General features: G+C 41.6%; 1 protein-coding gene across 4 annotated transcripts in view; it reads left to right on the plus strand.

The window, feature by feature from the left end:
• TMEM117 (transmembrane protein 117) overlaps window positions 1–17,151 on the plus strand; it is a 440,409-nt gene that overhangs the window by 415,128 nt on the left and 8,130 nt on the right. For 3 of the 4 annotated variants that reach the window (XM_073619948.1, XM_073619951.1, XM_073619949.1), the window contains one exon: window positions 15,987–16,116. In XM_073619948.1, the coding sequence (XP_073476049.1) occupies window positions 15,987–16,116 (130 nt within the window). Of the gene's footprint in view, window positions 1–3,373; window positions 3,997–15,986; window positions 16,117–17,151 lie in introns of those variants that run through there. The other variant, XM_073619950.1, reaches the window with a different exon arrangement.

Genomic DNA, 17,151 nt, shown 5'->3' on the forward strand with positions numbered 1-17,151 from the left:
TGGCAAGTGCATTTACCTTTAGTTAATAAGGCCCTTTGTCACTGTAACCACACAAAAATTAGCAAAACATCTTATTGATAAATAATCAGCCACACACATTGTAGTAGTAAAAACATTTTACTGTGTGCACATTGAAAGGTGCATTTTTTGGAATTTTTTTTTTTTTGTTTTTTTTTTAATTTTTTTTTTTTTTAATATTTTTTTTTTTTTAAGGTTATTAAAGGCATATTTAAGCAAAAATAGACCTTGTTTAAAAAATTACAATTCACAACAGTGTTTTGAAAAACATACAAAAAAATAAAAGAACTTACAAAGTTCAACATGTTAATAACGGTGCTGGTGATGTCACCCTTGTAAATCCTACATTTTTCAGATGCTCAAATTTGTGTATTAAAAAAGGGTCAAGTCAACATGTGCTATCTCCCATCATGGGGGAGCAATGTACGTGTTTTGTGTGTGCAATCCCTTTGTTCCTCTCACCACAAAAAAATTTTGAGGATGAAGGGGTTGCAAACACAAAACAAGTACATTGATATCCCCTGATGGAAGATAACACATGATGACACACCGTGTGCATCAGCAAAAATATTTTTGAAGGAAAAAACTACAACAAAATTGGAAGAAGAAACAAACTTGACAAGGAAATGAAGAATACGATTGATGTTTTTAGGCAAAACGTTATTATATTCTGCCCAAAACATCAATCATGTTCTTCATTTCCTGTTGCATGGAGTCCAGGCGAATTTTCATGCTGTGAATTTGGTCACGCATTTGATCAATTTGGCCATTCCACAACATTATCTGGCCAATAAGTCTTTGGGCACTGTCTGTGCTGAATGGCTCTGCTGCTTGGCCTTCCACAACCAGAAGCTCACCTAAAATGTGTGTTAAAAAAAAAGGGTTAAAATATGCACGCCTAAATACATTACCTTAAGCTGGGGTGTCAGTCACTCACTTGGTGGGGTTGAAAGCTTGCACACTTCCTCCACCTCCTCTTCCTCCAGCTCGTCGGGTGAGCGTGGTCTTGGGCTGGGGCTTGGGGTATCTTCAGCCTCAGGCTGGTGACTTGGGGGGGTCCTGGGATCCTTGGACTGTTGTCTGAGTCTTTTCTCCCCTATGATAATTCAACAAAAGGTATAGTTAAAACACAGTGATATTTTAGATTTTTCAAATTAATATGAAACATTGATTATGAGTTCTGGACAATTGCCTTTTTTTGTCCTCAAAAATTTAGAAGACAGGATGAACATTACCTCTGAATAACAATTCTAAACAATACACATTTTCATGCAAGTTTCACAGATGCAGACACCTCAATGATCTCCTATGTGTATTACCCCTCAAAAATTTAGTTATGGTCACATAGTACACTATAGTGCTCGTGAGTCCAGATGTGGAACCAGCTGCTGTGTCCTGTCCTTACATTACACTGAATCATTTTTGAAGAAGCATTATATTTTCAAACACATCTACACCACATCACCACATTTTGGGAATACGACAAATTTTCAAGACCTAAATGTATGTCCAACCCTGTACCATCGTATTTGGCGAAAAAATAACGTCTTTTTCTTTCATATCATATGTATTTTACAAAGAACGGTCTTTACGAACGATGCTGTATAAACGTAAAAAATATGGATCAGCATGCAAGTTAAGTATCTCAATAGGAAAACACAACAAGTACTTACTTTTTTTAAGCAGCTTCTTTATTCGCCAATATTGTTCTGGCTCCCTACTTTTGATGTCAGACCACCACTTCCTCAATTGTTCTTTCGAACGTTTAGTGCCAAATTTAGCTTCTAGAGCGGTGACAACTAAGGACATTATTTTGTCCTTACGCATATTCGGTCGTGTGTACGGTCCTTTTTTCCCATCATAGTCCTCCCTTCTCAATATGGACACCATCTCCACCATCTCTTCAAAAGCCATGTTGGTGGCCTTATATCTCCTCCGGGATGTGGATGGTTGTGACTCCGGGCTTTCCTCCGCGCTACTTCCACTGAATCTCTCCGCAATCTTTCTCGATATACTCCCATTGCGCAACTAAGAGTGAAGGGGCAGGGACAAATCGTACTAAAGAACGTCAGGGGCGGGCGACGCAGGCGGAGCATGACACATGCGCAGTGTATATAAAGCTATTACGATGGCCTACGTATGTCCATGCAGAAGTAGCGAGCGTCATAAACGAAGGTAAGATTAAACGTGGGTGTGTGTGTGTGTATATGTGTCCCCTAGATTCTTCACAAAATAATCCTGGGAGTTCTGACTGACATTCCAGTTTTGATCTTGTGTCTTGTCTTTCAGCAAAAATGAATCCCTTTAAAGAGGCTGATTTTTTGTCCAGATTTATCGATTTATATCAGGAAAACAAAAACCTGTGGGAGGTCAAACACCCACTATATTTCAATCGAGCTGTAAGGAAGGCAACACTGGGCACACTTTTAGAATTTGTGAAGACTCGAGTCCCCCAGGCAGACCTCAAGTTTGTGGACAAGAAAATTGGTATCTTGCGAAACATGTATAAGCGGGAACACAATAAAATCCAGGAGTCGCTCAGATCCGGAGCAGCAGCCGACCAAGTTTATGTACCCAAGTTGTGGTACTACCACAAAATGCGATTCCTGGATGACCAAACAGAAGCCAGGCAATCACTTTCGACCCTTCCCCCCACCCTTCCCTCCAGCCTTCCCTCCAGCCTTCCCCCCACTTTTCCCTCCAGCCTTCCATCCACCTCTACCCCAGCTGAGGAGTCCCAGGATGAACTGGGCCTTTTCAGCCTTGATGAAGTGGATGCGCCCAGCTTCAATCAGGTATCCTTTTTTGTGGAATTTGTGATTGTGTAAATGTTATTAATGATGTTAACGTCTAAAATTTTTAAGTGCTTCATAACAAATGACTTCATCACAAATATTAATATGTAGACATATCACTAGACAGTAGTGGCCCAAAATATACTTCTGCATAGGTGTGCGCAGCCTCTTGCATTAGGGTGTGCACCCCAAAGCTCAAATACATATGCATGTGTATATGTACTGATGGTGTCAGTAGGGCAGTGGACATTGTCATTAGTTCTATTTTATTTTTAAATCAATTAATGTATTTTGTAACTTTTTTTGGGGGATGAAATATCAGTGGTCTAAAAAGGGCGGAATATGCACCACACAAGGCGATTAGGGTGTGCCCAGGCACACCTGGCACACCCTGTGCGCACGCCTATGTACTTCAGATATTGTTGATGAGCTGGAATAATGGTGGGGTCAAATAGATAGCCTTTACTATTTGTTTATAATTATATTTGCAAGTCATGAGCTGAAAATTGTGTGTGATTGCGTAACACAAAATTACAACTATGTCCCTTTTTTTGACACAGGATGACCTCAGCCAGGAGGCCTTGACCAGTGGGAGAGAGGAGGAGGCCTTGCCCAGTGGGAGAGAGGAGGAGGCCTTGCCCAGTAGGAGAGAGGAGGAGGCTGTGGCTGGGCCCAGTAGAAGCCGCACGGAGTGTCAGGTGCCTCTCCTCCGCATTACCACCAAAAGGCCCAGAAGAATGACACAAACTGAGGAGGAATCCCTAGCCCTCATTCGTGAAGCCAGCCAAATCCTCAGCATACCACCCAATGCAGAGGAGGCATATGGGACATATATGGCCACCAGATTGCTGGAACTGGAAAAGGGGCAACGCCTCCTCTGTGAGGGTTTGATTTTTCAGGCCTATCAGAAGGGCTTGAGAGGGGAGCTTACTGCTACAACCTATCTAGCAGATGAAGCCACTCCTCCTCCTCCTCCTCCTGCCCCAAGTACACCACCAGAGGCACAGCCTCCAAGAAAGGCTGCAGCGAAGCGTGGAGGGAAGGCTGCAGAGAAGCGTGCAGGGAAGGCTCCACGGAAGACTCGAAAGTGATTGCCTGGTTTCTGTCTGGTCTTACTGTGCTCCCTGTGCTCCCTAGTTGCAAGATACCAATTTTCTTGTCCTAAAACTTGATGTGTGTCCTGGGGGACGAAAGGCTTCACAGATTCCAAAAGTGTCTCAAGTGTTGCCTTCCTAATTTTTTGTTAACCAAAATAAATGGATTTTTTAATTACCTTACGTTATTGACTATGTGTTTTGATTCCAAAACGACATTTTGTTGGGGAGTAGGCAGGTACAGGTCAAAAAGACTATGGGGTTGATTTAATAAACGCAAATAGACTGTGCACTTTGCAGAGGGCAGTTGCCCTCTGCAAGTGCAATTGCTCCAGAGCTTAGGAAATGAGGTAAGGCTTGACTTTGCAAAGAGTACCCAATCCTGTGCAAGGAAAATTAAAAAATCAGCATTTTTGCTTGCACATGATTGGATGATGGAAGTCAGCAGAGCTTCTGCTCATTTACTAAGCTCTGGAGCAACTGCTCTTTGCAAAGTGCACAGTCTTTTTCCCTTTAGTAAATCAACCCATATGTGTGTTTGTTCCAAAAGGCTAAATCATTTAGAAAATCAAGTGCAAAGTACTAGTGAAAAGTGCACTTTAGAAATTGCACTGCAAGTGCACTTGTTGGAAGTTCAGTCGCTGTAAATCTGAGGGGAAGAGCTGAAATGAGGGGAAGCTCTGCTGATTTTATCATACAATCATGTGCAAGAAAAAGGTTTACATTTTTTTTGTGGTTCCTTGCATGTGCCCCTCGGATCCACAGGGAAGGCACTTCAAAATGCTCTTTCTGTGCAATTCCAAGTACAATTTGCACTTGTAGTGAAAAATGAATTTGCCTTTGGAAAATAAACCCCCCTATGTCTAATTAACAAGGGACACCAACCTCATTAAGGTTAATTAAAACAACACAAAATATTAAGGTTATTGTGGTAACTTGAAACTACAAAAATAAAATTAAAAAAAAAAAAAACATTTTGTATAATTTAGCACACATTGTAAAATAGATAGTGTTTAAATCTAAAAAAAAAAAAAAAAAAAAAAAAAGATGAGTCCAAAATCTAATTTAATACTTTATTTATGGAGATCTGGCTTTTAAAAAATATCATATTAGTCATGGCATGAGGATAAATCATGAAGAAAGTACTTTGTGAGAACTCTGTGTGAATAAAAAGCACCAAAACAACTTCATTCCTCTCGCATTATAAAGAAAAAAAAAGCGCTGTATTAAAAGATCACAGAAGAGGAATGTGCTAGCTTCAATAAGAAGGCTAGTTTTACCAGACCGAGCGCCTCCATCTTCTAATTGCTTCAGAGCATGCGTCAGTTTGAGTTCGTCGGACTAGCACACAGACGACCGGTTTGTCCGCTAGAAAGAAGAGTCCGTCGGATAGATTTAAAACATGTTTCAAATCTAAGTCCGTCCAACTTTTGAGCAAACAAAGTCCGCTGGAGCCCACACACGATCGAATTGTCCGACGAAATCCAGTACGCCGGACCAAGTATGCCGTAAAGTCCGATCGTGTGTACGCGGAATAGGGACAGTGTGATATTTTAGTTTTTCTTTTTTAATAAATCTGCAAAAATGTCAACAATTCTGTGTTTTTCTGTCAATATGGGGTTCTGTGTGTACATTAATGAGGAAAAAAAATGAACTTTGATTTTAACAAATGGCTGCAATATATAAATATATAATATACAAAGAGTGAAAAATTTAAGGTGGTCTGAATACTTTCCGTCCCCACTGTACATGTATGCGACAATATGCGACCGGTCTAAACTATGTGGCATGTTCACCAATGCCAGGAGCCTGGCGGACAAGATGGGTGAACTAGAGATACTGTTGTACAAGGAGGATTTGGATTTTGTGGGAATTTCAGAGACCTGGTTCAACAGCTCTCATGATTGGCTGGCAAACATTCAAGGGTATACCCTATACCGCAAGGATAGAGAGGGTAAAAAAGGGGGAGGGGTATGCCTATATATCAAGAATAATGTACAAGTGAATGTGAGAGATGACATCACTGAGGGGGCTAGGGAGGAGGTGGAATCTTTATGGGTAGAGCTCCAAAGGGATGAAGCTAAGGGGAAAATAATACTGGGAGTATGCTATAGGCCCCCTAACCTGAGGGAGGAAGTGGAGACGGATCTCCTATCACAAATTGGATTAGCAGCAAGGATGGGAAGTGTTATCATAATGGGGGATTTTAATTATCCAGACATAGACTGGGCGGAGGGAACCGCGCATTCATTTAAGGCTCGCCAGTTCCTTAATGTCTTGCAGGACAATTTTATGGGTCAGGTGGTAGACGCACCAACTAGAAATAAAACATTACTAGATCTACTGATTACCAACAATACAGACCTGATAACAGATGTGGAAATACGGGGCAATTTAGGTAACAGCGATCACAGGTCAATTAGTTTCAGTATATATCACACAAATAGGAGACATGAAGGGAACACAAAGACACTGAATTTCAAAAGAGCCAACTTCCCTAAACTACAAACCTTGCTAAAAGGCATAAATTGGGATAAAATATTAGGAACAAAGAATACAGAGGAGAGATGGGTTTGCTTTAAGAGCATATTAAATAAGGGCATTAGCCAATGTATCCCATTGGGTAATAAATTTAAAAGAGCGAACAAACATCCTGGATGGCTTAACTCCAATGTAAAAATGCATATAAAAGCAAAGGAGAAGGCCTTCAAAAAATACAAGGTTGAGGGATCATCCACAGCATTCAGAATTTATAAAGAATGCAATAAGAAATGTAAGGGTGCAATTAGGATGGCTAAGATAGAACATGAAAGACACATAGCGGAGGAGAGCAAAAAAAATCCCAAGAAATTCTTTAAGTATGTAAACAGTAAAAAAGGGAGGACAGACCATATTGGCCCCATAAAGAATGAGGAAGGACATCTGGTTACAAAGGATGGGGAGATGGCAGAGGTATTGAATTTATTCTTCTCCTCAGTCTTCACGAGTGAATCGGGGGGCTTCAGTAACCAAAACTGCAGTGTTTATCCTCATGACACAACACAGGAAGCACCTACATGGTTAACAGAGGACGGAATTAAAATTAGACTTGAGAAACTTAACATTAATAAATCACCGGGACCAGATGGCTTGCATCCGAGGGTACTTAGGGAACTCAGTCAGGTGATTGCCAGACCGTTGTTCCTAATTTTTACAGACAGTCTATTGACTGGAATGGTACCAGCTGATTGGAGAAAAGCCAATGTAGCACCAATATTTAAAAAGGGCCCAAAAAACATCCCTGGGAATTACAGACCAGTTAGCCTAACATCAATAGTATGTAAACTCTTGGAGGGGATGATAAGGGACTATATACAAGATTTTAGTAATAAGAATGATATCATTAGCAGTAATCAGCATGGATTCATGAAGAATCGTTCTTGCCAAACCAATCTATTAACCTTCTATGAGGAGGTGAGTTGCCATCTAGATAAAGGAAGGCCCGTAGACGTGGTGTATCTGGATTTTGCAAAAGCATTTGACACAGTTCCCCATAAACGTTTACTGTACAAAATAAGGTGCGTTGGCATGGACCATAGGGTGAGTACATGGATTGAAAACTGGCTACAAGGGCGTGTTCAGAGGGTGGTGATAAATGGGGAGTACTCAGATTGGTCAGGGGTGGGTAGTGGGGTCCCCCAGGGTTCTGTGCTGGGACCAATCCTATTTAATTTGTTCATAAACGACCTGGAGGATGGGATAAACAGTTCCATCTCTGTATTTGCAGACGATACTAAGCTAAGCAGGGCAATAACTTCTCCGCAGGATGTGGAAATCTTGCAAAAAGACCTGAACAAATTAATGGGGTGGGCGACTACATGGCAAATGAGGTTCAATGTAGAAAAATGTAAAATAATGCATTTGGGTGTCAAAAATATGAATGCAATCTATACACTGGGGGGAGAACCTCTGGGGGAATCTAGGATGGAAAAGGACTTGGGGGTCCTAGTGGATGATAGGCTCAGCAATGGCATGCAATGCCAAGCTGCTGCTAATAAAGCAAACAGAATATTGGCATGCATTAAAAGGGGGATCAACTGCAGAGATAAAACGATAATTCTCCCGCTCTACAAGACTCTGGTCCGCCCGCACCTGGAGTATGCTGTCCAGTTCTGGGCACCAGTCCTCAGGGGGGACGTACTGGAAATGGAGCGAGTACAAAGAAGGGCAACAAAGCTAATAAAGGGTCTGGAGGATCTTAGTTATGAGGAAAGGTTGCGAGCACTGAACTTATTCTCTCTGGAGAAGAGACGCTTGAGAGGGGATATGATTTCAATTTACAAATACTGTACTGGTGACCCCACAATAGGGATAAAACTTTTTCGCAGAAGAGAGTTTAATAAGACTCGTGGCCACTCATTACAATTAGAAGAAAAGAGGTTTAACCTTAAACTACGTAGAGGGTTCTTTACTGTAAGAGCGGCAAGGATGTGGAATTCCCTTCCACAGGCGGTGGTCTCAGCGGGGAGCATTGATAGCTTCAAGAAACTATTAGATAATCACCTGAATGACCGCAATATACAGGGATATGTAATGTAATACTGACATATAATCACACACATAGGTTGGACTTGATGGACTTGTGTCTTTTTTCAACCTCACCTACTATGTAACTATGTAACTATGTACATGTAGGTTCATTAATCCTTTCCCTGTTTATGCCATTTCTGCATAATTTTTTTTTGTTTTTTTTGTTTTTTTTATTGCACATGTGTTAAAATGCACTTTCCAGTCATGAAAATAAGTTAAAACCCCCCCACATATATTTTCTGAAAACAGAAAACCTGGAGAATAAAATGTAAGTGGTCAAAAGATATTAGTGCAACAGTTTATCAAATGCATATTTTCAGTATCGTTAATTTTTGTTGCAACATATGGGTTAGGATCTGGTGCACAAAGTGATGTACCTCTATCCCCAATTTTTACATGCATAACAAACTTAACCACTTGCCGCCAGCCATATAGTAGAATGATGGCGGCAAAGTGGTTGTGATATCCTGACCCAACGTCATATAACGTGATCAACAAAACACAGCCGGCGTGCGCCCGTAGGGGCGCTGAGCGCGTTGATCGGAGGTGCTGTGTGTCAGTCTGACACACTGCAACTCTGATTGTGGTATGGAGCCTCTGACAGAGGCTTCTTACCACGTGATCAGTTGTGACCAATCACAGCTGATCATCGCGTGAACCAAGAAGTGCCGGTAAATGGCTTTCTTCGGTTTACGCTGACAGGGAGAGCTGATCGGCGGCTCTCCCTGTCAGAGGGGGTGACTGTGCTGATAATCAGCACATTGATTATCAGCACAGCCCCCATCAAAAGGTGCCAATCAGTGCCCAACATCTGCCAGCCTGTCCCCACAATAAACGCCTGTCAGTGCCCACAACAGTGCCGATCAGTGCCCAAAAAAGTGCCCATCAGTGCCCCATCAGTAATGCCTGTCTGTGCCCCATCAAAGTGCCAATCAGTGCTCCTCATCAGTGCTACCTATCCAGTGCCACCTATCAGTGCCCAGTGCTGCCTATCAATGCCGCCTATCAGTGCCGTCAGTGCCGCCTATCAGTGCCCATCAGTTTTTTTTTATGGTCTTTTTTCGTTTATAGCACAAAAATTAAAAACCAAAGAGGTGATCAAATACAACCAAAAGAAATCTCTATTTGTGGGAAGAAAATGATAACAATTTAGTTTGGGTACACACAATTGTCATTCAAAGTGCGACAGCGCTGAAAGCTAAAATTGTCCTGGGCAGGAAGGGGGGGAAAGTGCTGGGTATGGAAGTAATTAAAATGCCCATGAGACTTTAACAAGGTGCATCGCCAAACACAGTAAATTAGACATACATTTTTTTTTTATTAATGTACACATGGTAAAAAGTCTCTTTACATAAATAGGAAATATTCTTAAAATTATAAAAGAGAAACTGATTTACTCTATTACAATAATTTCTACATACATGATGCTATCATGTTGGATAAACAGTGTACTTTCATATCATTACACTGAATTTTTTCCAAGATATTTTTACGCAGTTCCAATGAGTGAAGAGAACACATCACAGCCTGTTTTGTGAACATTATTTCACTTCATCAGGAGTGGATAGCTAAAGAATATGAAAAACATAGATAAACTGTAAATTCAAAAATAGATTAATATGAATATTCACCAAGGATTGATACCAACTCATAGGTAGCGAATGTGAAAAAAAACACTTACAATTGAGCTTGAAATTAAAAGCCATAATATTTCAGGGTGCTCATTGTGAATATACTAAAGAGGGTGGGGAGAGTGTGGCAAGGGCTACTCCAACAGAGCCCTACCTCCCCAGGAGAAAAATATTGGACTATTCCGGTACCCAAATAGATAGTAAACCATAGATAAAAATTTCTATTTATTTTAATTACAAACATTATTATACAGAAAAACCACTTCAGGGTTATTTACAAAATAAATGGTTGAACAAACATTAAAACAGTGCTAAGTACAGCCCCCATATGTAGGTGGAGGCACATTGATGTGATAGAGGACGTTAGGCCTCAACAGTTTCGCGGCCAATGCCGCTTCCTCAGGAGGCGTCCAATTTTAACATCTAGAAAGGGTAGATAATAAAGATTACATACACAAAGTACAATAAAAGGATAATACATTGTGATAAATGAAAATATTGGAGTATTTATACATTGTATAGCACAAACTCCCCAACAAAGCGAAAAACGGCAATTTTGAGACACCTAGCACGGCTGTTCCCCCTGGGGGTGGACACGGGGGGGCTAATAAGACGGACTATGGGTAAAAAATGGAAAAATAATCAAAAAATATATATATGTAATTATTCTGTGTTGGTTTGAATACCACGACAGTTAGAATGTGCTGCTAAGACACAGACAACACTGTGTACAGGGGTGAAGCAGGAAGGGAGAGACGAGAGGAGGAAAAAGAAAAGGAAAAAAAAAAAAGGGGGAAAAAACAAAAAGGGGGGAGAGGGGGAAGGGGGAGGGGGGAGTTAGGGAAAGGGGGAATGGGGAAAGAGGGGGAGGAAAAAGAGGGAAAGGAAGGGAAATTGGGTGGGAAAAGGGGAGGAAGGGGGGGAAAGAGACAGACAGCTGACAACCTGGGAATCTATACAACTAGCCACATGAAGGTAATCTTATCTACTATTAAGGTTTTTGATAAACAAGTCATTTTTGCCCTACCTTCTCCCCTCTCCAGGCCGGTACTGTTTGGTTTATTGGCTGGGCTCCAATACACAGTGAGCCCAGCTTTAGTCATACACTACAGGCAGGTTCAGGAGAGTTTTTAGGCACTATTTTCATGGTACTTAGTTTACCTGATTATACATTTTTCCCCTTTTTTCAGAACTTTTACATCATTACTGAACAGCGCTAGCTACTCCCAGGTGTCATAACAACAATACTCTTCCCCTTTCCTATTGCTGTGTGGGTTTACATTACATCAATCATTGTTTTGTGCACTGTGTTCCGTGTGTTTTGCAGGAATTTGGCTTTTGATTTCTCTGTCCCTCCTCTCCCCCACCCCTCCCCCCTCTTCCCCCCCTTTCCCCCCCTCTTCCCTCCTTTTCCCCCCTTTTCCCCCTCCCCCCTTCCCTTCCGCCTTCCTTACCCTCCCCGCCTTCCCCCCCCTTTCCCCCCCCCTCCAATCTCCCCTTCCTTCTTTCCCCCTGCAGGGGCGGAGTATCTTTCCTGTGGGAGAGATGCTCTGGCTCAAATGCGTATATTGTGTGATGTTGATGCCAGCTACAGGGACCTGTAGTAAGGAGTGTACAGTGATGTGAATATTGTAAATACCCACAAAGTCTGCTCTATGTTTGTACATATTTATTTGCACAGTTCCCCATTCAAGTTATTTTCCTTTCCCCCTTCCAATTTATCTCCTAAGCCCATGAGCCATTTTTTTGTAAATTTTCCCAGCTGAGGGACCAGCTGGATTCTGGTGGGGGTGAATATAGCACCCTCTACGTAGGTAGGTGCTAGAGGTGAGATTTTTGGTAAGTACAGGTAAATTTAAGCAGGCCTAGCTGAAAACTAGGCTGGTTTGTTTTGAGTGGGCTGAGAGTGGCTTAAACTAGGCTGATGACTCACAGACAGCATCACTTCTCGGTTACTTCTCGGTTACCTCCCTCTGACTTCTAGAGGATTCTAGAATAGAGGAGGGGAAGAGAGGTGGAGCTACCTGTGGTGTTCTAAGAAGCCCTGACCAATCCCCAACTCAGGGTCAGCCAAGCTAGGGTTGTTGTTGTCGGGTGGAAGAACTGAGGATGGATTGCTAGGCTGTTGGGGCCTTTGAGGCAGCCCCCCAGTCTGGGGGGGTGACCTTTGGCCTGGGACTCGGGTGCAGGAAGGATCCCTTCAAGATTGCATGAAGGATCTGGACAGGAGGCACAGAGAGGAGTCAGAGAGGACAACGGGAGCTAGTACTACTGGGCAAGTCTTCAGAAGGGAACCACCAGTGTTTGTGTGACCAGGAAGGTTGGTGAGTGACAGGCATAGTCAGGAGAACTGGGGAGGCACGCCGGAGAGGACTGGGAGTGTGCAGTCTGGGATGGGTGCAGAGCCAGCAGTAAGGACTGTGATGTCAAGGGCAGTGGAGTCGGGCAGCTGCAGCAGGGAGGGCTGGCAGGGCCTGAAGAGGAATTGCTGGGATCAGTAGTCCACCATAGGACAGCTAGCACTAAAGACTTCCTATTCTATATTCTTGCTACACTAAAAGGGGCCAACGGTCCCTGTCTACAAATGGCAATTTCCGGGGCCTGACTGAGTTAGTGTTAGGCCCAACCATGTGCTAGCTGTGCCTAGAAGCAAGTGTTGTGCAGGAGGAAGAGAGAGTAATAGTTTGCAAGCAAGTGTTGTGCAGGAGGAGTTTGGAGAAGTGTTTTGTACAAAGAGTGTATATAGTTCTGTCCCAAATTGACTGTTCTGAAATTCTACTTGGCATCCCATATATTCCCATCCCTATCCAAGTTCAAATCCCTCAATAAAATTGCAAAAACAAGCATATGGACTGTTCATTGTCTCCAAGGTGATTGGGAAGTGAATGCCGGGCTTGGCAGGGTGACAGGTGGACCACAACTTTCAGCAGCCCCTACTGGGGTACCGCTACAGTAACACAATTTTTTATTATGAGTATATTAATAAAATGTTATTTTTTGTCTAATTTACTGTGTTTGGTAAGGTATCTGGTTGAAGCGGTCCTTCAGCCATTTTTTTCAACTTTCCATCAATTAAATCTTCTGCCCTTGTTGTTTTAACTTTGGATAGTAAAACATTTTTTTTCTGCCAGTAAATACCTTATACAGCCCACTTCCTGTTTCTTGTCTGGTCATTAGACTAGACAGCTCTCTCTCTCCCTACTGTGAGAGTTTGCCAGGAAGGGAGGGGGGATGAGTCATAAGAGGGCCAATGAAATCTGCAAGGCTGCAGAGCTGGAGGTGTGCCTCTGTGTGTCTGTGTAAATCCAGGAAGTTATCAGGCAGCAGCTTCAGCTGCCCACAGTTAAAATGGCTGCAGCCAGACTTAGTGGAGGGAGATTTCTGCAACATATTTGGCAAGTATAGAATCACAGTATATATAAAATAATATGCAAAGTGGTTGGAGGGAAGCTTCAGAATGGCAAAGATGTTTTTATTACAAATTATGTGAGGAGACTGCAGTTCCTCTTTAAAGTCCCATGGGAAGTTTAAGGTTGTTATGCGTCTACTAATTTTATTGCACAAAAACACAAAATATTACCCAATTTTTTGGTAAACTATAAAAGATGAGGTTGTATCGATTTAGTCAATACCCAACATGTCAAGCCAATTGTGCGTGCTTGTGAAATGGCAACAAACTTTGATATTCAAAATTGTCCATAGGTGATGCTTAAAAAGCCCTTAGAGGTTATCAGTTTAGAGTTAAAGTGGAATTCCACCCTGAAATTTTTTTTTACATATCCACAGACCTTTGATAATAAAGAAATATTTGGGGAAATTTTTTTTGTATACTTACCAGAAAAGCCCTGTTGCTATGTAGTGCTCCTAATCTGCCACTTCCTGGTCCGCGGCGCTCCTCGTCACGTACTGTTATCAAAAGTCTCGTTATTTCCTGACAGGAAATGACGCGATTTAAGGCGGTTACCATAACAATGAGGCGGAACCTTCCTCCATCGCCGCCCGTTGTTATGGCAACTTTCGAAACAATCGGCGATGCAGCTGCAGGAGAATCGCGCATGCGCGAGAACGAGAAGTACATGCTGGTTAACCAGCATGCACCTCTTCATCGCTATTCCCAGAAGAGGTATCGGTTGGGCTTCACATGCCCGCAATCATCACGGCAACAGCCAGAAGATTTCCTAAATTCTGAATTTAAAACAAATATATTATTAACATCCACAATCCACAATAGTTTTTAATGTCAATATTGCATTATGCTCGTATACCAGAAAAAAAAAATGTAGGCGGAACGCCGCTTTAACTGTGGATAAAGGCCCAGGAATTATTGCTTTCACTCCTAAATGCACAGTTATATGTAACGTGTAGCACATTCATCATTGTTGTTTGTAGGCGGCAGAGATGCCTGGGGGGGGATCAGTGAAACACCCACCGTGCTGGTCTGGGGCCTTCAGATGGCACAGCGGAGCCCGGGATACATGGCAGGAGATCACTGTCTTCCAGTGCTTATGAATGTGATGTAGTGGCTTTACAGCCACCTGAATCATGTCCACCAGAAAGCCATCAGTAGTGGAAAGGTAAATGATAATGCCTTATGGAGTGGAGTATCAGAGTTTTAGAAACACTTGGTGCTGAAATCTACTGTCATAAATCAAGATATGGACCCTGCTCCTATGTGGGGTAGCTGGTGTTTTGCCATGGAACTCCTTACAGGTGTTTGGGAGTAGCAGTTGGCTAACTCAGAGTCGCTCTACAGGTACTCAAACATGCAGAGGTAGGTTAGGGTCAGGTAACTGGAGTGAAAGAGAGAGACATGAGACACTGAGCAGCTGCGGGCAGAAGTGAGGCTGGAGACTGCGAGTTTAGAGACGGCACAGCAGAGGCTCAGACTGTGGATGCAGTGGAGACTATCATTGTGGAAATGGTGAGGCTGAGGCTTTGGGTGCTGTTGAGATTGTGGATGTAGTTGTGAAGCAGTGGATAATGCAACTTACATAGTTACAAAGTTAGTCTGGTTGAAAAAGACACAAGTCAATGTAGTTAAAAAAATAAAAGGGAAACTTTTTTTTTACAATCCCATATACACAATCCTATACCCACAGTAGATCCAGTGGAAGGCAAAAAAAAAACAGCAAAGCATGATCCAATTTGCTCCAGCAGGGGAAACAATTCCTTCCTGACCCCACCACCAAGAGGCAATCGAATATCCCCAGGATCAACTTTACCTATAAAATGTTAGTATCCAGTTATATTATGTACATTTAGGAAAGACTTCTTAACTTCTTAACTCAGGATGTGTAATGGCTCTATGATCCAATTTGCTCCAGAAGGGGGGAAAATCCTTGCTGATCTCCCAAGAGGCAATTCAATATTCCCAGGATCAACTTTACCTATAAATGTGTGTATCCAGTTATATTATATCGTTTAGAAAATATTTTTTAACTCGGGATGTGTAATGACTCAATGCTTTAGCTGTAACAGCATGTCAAGTTGGGCGCTGGAACGGAGAAAATACTTCTACTCAGGATTAAAGATTATCATTTAGGAAAAAAAATTACAAGATGGTTGACAATGATGATAAATTGTTGCACTGCATTCTGGAATAAAGAAAAACTAGTCTCCTAGGGATCTAAGCGGTTGTACTGCTATGTCTTTACAGTCTGCTGTACATAGGGTTGCCTCCATTGGTGACCATTGGACTGTGCTTCTAGATAAGTGTAGGTAAGTACTTCATAAGTTATCACATACCTTGACAATCCACAGGACACCCATCAATTGTTTTAAACCAGAGAAAACAAACTGATGATTATCCTGGGCATGTAAAGCATGTAACTAGTAGGATAAGTGGTGATTTAGGTTAACATTTTCAACTCTTGTTTTAGGACTGGGAATTTCCACACTTTATGGGAGATGTTGATGTCAATCTTCCTGGTTTACCTACATCACACATGCAGTTCAAACTACCAAAATTTCAAAGGATATTTAAAGAAGAATATCACATACATATAACAGGTATACATGCATGTTATGATAAAGTGTAGTAAATGCCTTGAATTTTAATGGTTTTATCATTAATATGCTTTGGTTACTTTTGCCTTGGTGGTTTATACCGGTCCTTAGAAAAATAATAACAGATACCCGTTATGTCAACCATGTAAATACATCATACTAGGTTTTATGCTAATTAATCACATCTTGTCCAAGGACAAAGGGTAGTGATTTGGAGGTTGAAAGGTGTTGTTTATTTGCCTTGTCTGGAATTTGAGACACATTTGGATTAAAGAGATATTTAAAATGTACAAAATTAGTGCTCACAATAGGGTTGACTTACTAAAGACGAGTAAACTGTTCACTTTTGCAAGTGAAGCTTGCAAAGGCATTTTTCTCACAGCTTAGTGAATGTGGTGAAACTTCACTTTGCAAAGAATACCTAATCACGTGCAAGAAAAATAAAAAAAATGCATTTTTGCTTGCACATTATTAGTTGATGGAAATCGGAGGATCTTCACCTCTTTTACTAAGTTCTGGGGAAAATTCCCTTGCAGAGTGCAACTGCACTTTGAAAATTAACAGTCTACTTGCCTTTAGTAAGCCAACCCCAATACCTGTATTATGAATTTGCAATTACGGACCTGCTTTCTTGATCAGATATCTTTTAAAGTTGGTGTCTCCAGGATGTTTGCACCATATTGACATCCCTTCTGCCATGTGAAACTTCCAAAATTATAAGTATCAGGAGATGGTCTGCTAATGCAATTAACTACTATAAGCTTATGTCATATTCCCTAATGTGTCACTAAGCACATTTTTACTGATGGCTGAATGTTTAGATTATAGCATACACAGGAACATAAATTGCTGCTTTCATATCTGAAACAAGTGATTATGCAATGCTCAGAGTAACTTGGATTTATGAAGTTTACCTCTGTGGTTAGTTGTCATAACCACACTTGTTATGACTGGCATTAACCTAAGAATACCCAACACTTGTTATCAAAGTTATTATTAAATACTAAACTGAGCCTGAGTGGTTTTATTTCCTGCTGA

This window comes from Aquarana catesbeiana, linkage group LG03 (genome assembly GCF_042186555.1).
Source record: "Aquarana catesbeiana isolate 2022-GZ linkage group LG03, ASM4218655v1, whole genome shotgun sequence".
Taxonomy (NCBI): Eukaryota; Metazoa; Chordata; class Amphibia; order Anura; family Ranidae; genus Aquarana; species Aquarana catesbeiana.